At 44.8% G+C, this 7,010-nt stretch overlaps 1 protein-coding gene across 1 annotated transcript in view; it reads right to left on the minus strand.

Moving 5' to 3' along the window:
* Positions 1-7,010, minus strand: part of Pfas (phosphoribosylformylglycinamidine synthase) — a 17,987-nt gene that overhangs the window by 7,866 nt on the left and 3,111 nt on the right. The window contains exons 3-9 of the mRNA XM_013013117.1: positions 6,452-6,592; positions 6,207-6,331; positions 5,921-6,049; positions 4,362-4,493; positions 4,103-4,231; positions 2,606-2,679; positions 2,327-2,483 (exon numbers count right to left, since the gene is read on the minus strand). Coding sequence (XP_012868571.1) covers positions 2,327-2,483; positions 2,606-2,679; positions 4,103-4,231; positions 4,362-4,493; positions 5,921-6,049; positions 6,207-6,331; positions 6,452-6,592 — 887 coding nt within the window. The remainder of the gene's footprint in view (positions 1-2,326; positions 2,484-2,605; positions 2,680-4,102; positions 4,232-4,361; positions 4,494-5,920; positions 6,050-6,206; positions 6,332-6,451; positions 6,593-7,010) is intronic.

The following is a 7,010-nucleotide window of genomic DNA, read 5'->3' on the forward strand; positions in this document are numbered from 1 at the left end:
CTAAGTTAAATGCCCACTATGACACGTTTGTCACTTAGGCCCAGAGCTGTCCTTGCTATGTTTGGTAAACCTTGGGTAGCACTAGCAGATGTTTCTGGCAAAGCTTTGGATGTGGTTGAGATGGGTGTACCACTTTTTGTGTTTTGGGCATCTGAAATCAAGGAATTCTGAGAGATACCAATCAATTTCCTATATTACATTAAAATGTCAAAGCCACATTATTTCTTTAAAAATGTAGCAGGAGATGAATCAGAAGATGACGTGTTTTGGACGATATGGGATCTCCAAGCATCTTGGATCTTTCAAAATGATTGGATGTTAATCTTCTTTATAACTTTCCTAGGAATTATTTTTGAGGTAATACTCATAAACATTTATGCATTCCTTAAGAAGAAACCTGTGCTTCCAGGAAAGAGTGGTTCAGATTCCCAGAAGGTAAGGTCAAATAATGTACTTCCACTTCACTGTTTTTCACAATCACACATAGGAATAATTTGTAGCTGAATGCTGGTGGCTTAGCACCTGGAATCCTAGCTACTCTGGAGGCTGAGATCTGAGGATTGGGGTTTAAAGCCAGCCCAGGATAGGAAAGTCTATGAGAGTCTTATGCCAATCATCCACAGTAGAGCCACATGGTAGAACACTAACCTTGAGCAAAAGAGTTAAGGGACAGTGCTCAAACCCCACAATCGACAAATAAAATAATAGAAAATTAACTTTGATATTTGGATTCTCTAACATTTAATTTTCTCCCTTGAAACAGAATGAAGATATTTGCCTTGAAAGCACGGCATTTGGTAAATATCCTATGATTTTTTTTTCTTTTAATGTGAAATTTTTCTAGCTTACGTTTCTTCACTGATAATGTGATTTTTTTTAATTCCTATTTAGCTCCAAAGAATCCATCAGTTATCCATCCAACTTCAAAAGAAAGGTAAGTGATACAATTCTAAATCCAGTGAGATAGGTCATTTATATTTGCTTGAAAATTATATTTGCTTCTGAATTAGAGAAGGATTTTTCTGAGTACAGTGGAATGTAACTGTTCAACATCATAATTCAGTCTAACATTTAGTTTAAATTGGTGCCAAGTTCTAAGGTGTGTTGAGAGTGTTTGGTATATTATTAAAATTACCTTTCAAGTTGGAAATTATTTTTATAGATGAGGAAAAATAAAGCTTAGAGAAGTTAACGGGTATCTTCTCTAAATGTTTTCCTCTAAAAATAGTAACCATTACTCCGTATGGCACAATTAATTTACTACCTACCTTGTATCAAGTCAACACTGAACTAGAGCCTACAAAAGTGACATGAATTTCTCTGAAATCAGAATATAAAATCAGAATCTAAGAGCATATAAAAGGCATTTCAGAGATAGGGATTAAATTCCAACATAGTCACTAATATTGTTGCTATAATATTGTTGTGGTTTTAGATTGTCTGAAATTAATTCAACTATTAACAATATGAGGATTACATGGATGTGGAGACAGTCACTTAAGATACTTTTTGATCTCAAGAGGTTTATGTTCTTATAGGGAAGAAGTATATGTACAGAATGGTTGTCCTGTGTTATGGTGACATAGAGCTAGAAGTATAAGAACATTTACCCAAAAAATAAATAAATAAATGAATAAATTGTTGGGGCTGGGAAGGTGGCTCAGTGGTAGAGCACTTGCCTTGCATCCATGAGGCCCTGGGTTCGATTCCTCAATACCACATAAGCAAAAAGAAAAAAGCCAGAAGTGGTGCTGTGGCTCAAGTGGTAGAGCGCTAGCCTTGAGCTGAAGAGCTGAGCGACAGCGGCCAGGCCCAGAGTTCAGGCCCCACAACTGGACCAAAAAAAAAAACCAAAAAACAAAAAACAAAGGACTCTCAGTCCCTAATGTCCAACTGTCCCATGGCAACTGGCTCCACTCTCTACCCAATCTTGTCCAAAATGTACAAGGGGGCTAGGTGCCAGTGGCTCATGCCTATAGTTCTAGTTACTCAGGAGACTAAGATTTGAGAGGATGGTGGTTCAAAGCTAGTCTAGGCAAGAAAGTCTGAGAGACTCTTATCTCCAATTAATCCACAAAAAGCCAGAAGTGGAAGTGTAGCTCAAGTAGTTTAGCGCCAGCCTTGAGTGGAGAAAAAAAAAAAAAAAAAAACTAAGGACAGCACCCAGGCCCTGAGTTCAAAACCTAGTGCCAGCACAGACTTGCATGTGCATCCACACAGAGTACAGTGGGTAAAGAAGTCAATGTGGAGCTGGGCAAAGCCTGCAGATCCTTGATACCTGCCCTGAGTGAAAGCTATCAGGAGACAAGGTAGGTCCAGTGCTCACCATTGCCACCAGCTCCTTGGTCGTGGAGGCTGCAGATGGGGTTTCCCCTAGGAGCCTCCACACAAGCCCGGATCACACGGTTCATCTTCTGCTCCATCTCCGGGTCTCCTCTCTGCACAGCTCCAAAGTCCAGGTCACTGGCATTGTCTCCCTGTACCTGGAGGATCATAAAGCATAGCTCAGTTCATGAAGGCTAGAAAAAAAAAGCCACACCCTACCCACTCACCTCTGCAGCACAGTGACAACACAGAATCTGTGACCCTAGCTATTCACACACACCTGCACAGAGGAAGCAGCTCCTCCTCCAACTCCAATCCTGTAGACAGGACCCCCAACCTTTACAACTTCCATGCCTACAAGGAAGGAGTGTAGAATCAGGTCATATGGGGACAACAACACAAGAGGCCATTAAAGTAAGGCAGTGTGAGGACAGAGAAAGGCAACATGAGGGGAACAAGATATTAGCACTTCACTGGGCAGACAAGAGAGCCAACTATTAATCTCTAGACAGGACAATGTGCCTATAAGTACACAAACACAGCTATTCTTTGGGAAAATGCTTCAAATAATTCAACCTAGCTGGAGCCAATAATTCACATCTGTAATCCTAACTGCTTAAGAGGTTAAGATCTGAGGATCATAGTTCAAAGCCAACCCAAGCATGATCACCAATTAAAGACCAAAAAGAAGCTAGAAAAGGAGGTGTGGGGGGCTGGGAAGGTGGCTCAGTGGTAGAGCGCTTGCCTTGCATGCCTGAGGCCTGGGTTCGATTCCTCAGCACCACATAAGCAAAAAGAAAAAAGCCAGAGTGGCGCTGTGGCTCAAGTGGTAGAGTGCTAGCTTTGAGCTGAAGAGCTGAGGGACAGCACCCAGGCCCAGAGTTCATTCAGGCCCCACGACCGGACCCAAAACAAAAAAAAGAAAAAAGAAAAGGAGGTGTGGCTCAAGTGGTAGAATGCTGACCTTGAGCAAAGAAAGCTCAGGGACAGCATCCAGACCTTGAGTTCAAGCCCCAGACTGGCCTGTGCGTGCACGCGTACACATGTACACACACACACACACACACACACAATCAAGGGCTGGGAAGGTGGCTCAGTGGGTAGAGTGCTTTCCTTGCATGCATGAGGCCCTGGATTCGATGACTCAGCACCACATAAGCAGAAAAAGCTGGAAGTGACACTGTGGCTCAAGTGGTAGAGTGCTAGCCTTGAGCTGAAGAACAGAGGGACAGCACCCAGGCCCAGAGTTCAGGCCCCATGACCAACAAAAAACAAAATCAAAATGGTATCAGAGGGACTAAGGATGTAATTCAATAGCAGATATTTTCCTTAGCATTTTGAGACCTGGGTTCAATCATCAAAAGAAAAAGAAAAATGCATCATAAACCTAAAGATAGAAATTAAAATTACTAAAGTATTTGAAGAAAACATACAAGTAAATCTTTGTACCTTGGATTAGGCAATTCTTTCTTATTGACATACACTGCAAACAAAAAAAAGGGAAAAAAATACACCTAGCTACTTAGGAGAATGGCTAAGATCTGGGGATGTGTTTGAAGCTAGCACAGGCAATAAGGTCCATGAGACTCAAGTGGTAGAGCACCAGCCTCAAGCAAAAAAGCTAAGAGACAATGACCAGACCCAAAGTTCAAGCCCCAGTGACAATGGAAAAACAAACACCAAAAAAACACTGCAACAAAAGGGCCTCACAATCCTCTCCTGGCAGCTGCCCTGCACTAGGAAGCTGGCTAGACAGATTAAAGTGGCAGGCTCTCACCAGGCTCTGGAGGCTCCTTGCCCACATGCTCATCTTCCATGGACCCAATTCCACCGCTAAACATAATGGGCTTGATCCACTCACGCCGCTGACCATTTGGGAGCTGGAGTCCGAAGGAACGGGCAAAGCCTGGAATGTAAACATCACAGGTGGGAAGAAGGGACTAGTCCCCAGCCCAGCATCTTCACCCCTGGACCACACTGTCCCCAAGTCCCTCTAGGATTGATGTCTAATATTCTCACATATTCCCCAGGCTTACCAGCTAGCACTGGTTCCCCAAACTTGTTGCCATAGTCTGAAGCCCCATTACTGGCCTCAATGGCAACCTCCAGGGGTCGGGCAAAGTTCCCAGGGTACTGGAAGCTTGGATCTTCCCAGGGAAGATCGTAACCTGAGAGGGAAGAAGAAACCTGAATAGACTGTAAAGATGAAAGACAGAGGATGCATTGCAGGGAAAAGTCATGGACTACCTGGTGGGTGGGAGGTGGAGAGCCGGCTGAGTACTAATTTGCTCTTCACCTCCTACACCAGCCTTCCTTCCTCTCAACATCAGATTTCTTCATGGGACAGGGGATGAAACTCAAAAGTTTTGCACATGCTAAACAAGAAGTCTTTATTACTGAGCTACATACACCTTCCAGTCCCAGAATCAGACTTCTTCAAGCTTAAGAAACTGGATTTCTGGGGCTGGGAATGTAGCTTAGTGGTAGAGTGCTTGCCTAGCATGTATGACGCCCTCTGTTGGATTCCTCAGTACCACATACACAGAAAAGCCAGAAGTGGTGCTATGGCTTGAGTAGTAGACTTCTAGCCTTGAGCATAGAGAGGCTCAGGGACACAGCCCAGGCCCTGAGTTCAAGGCACCAGACCAGCAAAAAAAAAGGAAATAAAGAAAAAGAAAAGAGGGCTGGGAAGGTGGCTCAGTGGTAAAGTGCTTGCCTTGCATGCATGAGGCCCTGGGTTCGATTCCTCAGCACCACATAAGCAAAAGCCAGAAGTGGTGCTGTGGCTCAAGTGGTAGAGTGCTAGCTTTGAGCTGAAGAGCTGAGGGACAGCACCCAGGCCCTGAGTTCAGGCCCCACAACCAGACCCCCCCCCAAAAAAAAAAAAGTTGAAAGAAAAAGAAAAGAAAGAAACTGAATTTCTGGCAAAAGCGTTGATGTACAGATCTACCCTGAATGGTAGTTTCTTTCTTCTTTCTTTTTTGCAAGTCCTGAGGCTTGAACTCAGGGCCTAGTGCTGTCCCCAGCCTCCTCTTTGTGATCAAGGCTAGCGTTCTGGCACTTGGAGCCACATCACCAATTCCAGCTTTTTCTGAGTAGTTTATTGGAGATAAGTGACTCACAGACTTTTCTGTGCAGGCTGGCTTTGAACCACAATCCTCAGATCTCTGTCTCCTGAGTAGCTAGAATTACAAGCATGAGCCATTTGTTTGGTTTGTTTGTTGTTGATCGTGGGGCTTGAATTGTGGGCCTGAGTGCTGTCCTTGAGCTCTTTAGCTCAAGGCAAGCACTCTACCACATGAGCCACAGTGTCAATTCCAGTTTTCTGGTGGTTAATTGGAGATAAGAGTCTCCCAGACTTTCCTGCCCTACCCAGTCTGGGTTTGAACCATGATCCTCAGATCTCAGCCTCCTGAGTAGCTAGGATTATAGGCATGAGGTGCCCAGCTGGATGGTAGTTTCTAAAGAAAAACTGTGATTCTACAAAGCCAGTTCTAAGAAAAGACATCCAGATGACTCTGTCCTATGAGAAAAAAGTTTGGTGCCTGCCAGGACAAAGAATCTGGAAAGAAGGTGAGTAGAAAGGAGATGGCACCTGGGATGTGCAGGTTTCCAAAGCAATAACCAGCAGTGCCAGCCACCACATGGGCCCCACGGCCCGTGCACTGGACATCTCGTATCCGGCCCCCTGTGCCCGTGGTTGCTCCACTGAAGGGGGCCACTCCTGCAAGGGAAAAGGGAAGAGGTGTGGGTGTCACAGACACAAACCCAACCCTGACCACCCATGGGATTAAGAACAAACAGCTTCCCTGTTTCAGGCTCAGCCCAGAGTCCTGGGCCCTTGACCTTCCCTTTCTCCCTAACTTCACCTAATCTCTTACCTGTAGGAAAGTTGTGTGTCTCTGCAGTGAAAACAACATGTCTCAACCTCTGCTGTTGCCGAAAGCAGCTCGGCTGTGTAGGGTCCTCAGGCTGTAGAAATCGGACTGCCTTCCCCTGGATTGCACTGTGGACACATCCATTCTGTTCCCTGCTCTCTTCCTGATCTATACCAAACCAACGAGGGCCTGGGCCTCCTATCCCTGAGTCTCAAGGCCCCCCCCATCCAGCCCAAGGCACTGCCAACCTGCTGTTGTCACAGAACTTGAGGACATTATTGGGATTTGAAGATTTCTGGGTACTCATGATGGACTCAAATAGAGAGTGTGGCAGCTTTTCCCCATCCACGTAGAGCTGGCCCTTGAAGAACCAGTGTCGGCTATGCTCACTGGAGGGTGACATGAGGAGGGAAACATAGAGAGGAACAAGGGTCATTCTTCAGTATCATGTATTCTCAACAGGACTTACAACCTATTCTTTTTATTTTCAATTGTCTATTTATTTCATTTATGTGGTACCAAGGAATTGAACCCAAGCACTCTGCCATTAAGCCACATTCCCCGTCCCTACAGCCTATTCTTACTATTTGTTGTTTTGTGCTAGTCCCAGAGCTTGAACTCCAGGGATAGACACTATCTTTTAGATTTTGTGCCCAAAGCTAGTGCTGTACCACTTGAGCCACAGATAGATTTCCAGCTTTTCTAGTGCTTAATTGGAGATTAGGGTCTCATGGATTTTTCCTACCCATGCTGGCTTTGAACCAGATCCTCAGATCTCAGCCTCTTTTTTTTTTTTCGGGGGGGGGG

This window comes from Dipodomys ordii, unplaced genomic scaffold, assembly GCF_000151885.1.
Source record: "Dipodomys ordii isolate 6190 unplaced genomic scaffold, Dord_2.0 Scaffold19, whole genome shotgun sequence".
NCBI classification, from domain to species: domain Eukaryota; kingdom Metazoa; phylum Chordata; class Mammalia; order Rodentia; family Heteromyidae; genus Dipodomys; species Dipodomys ordii.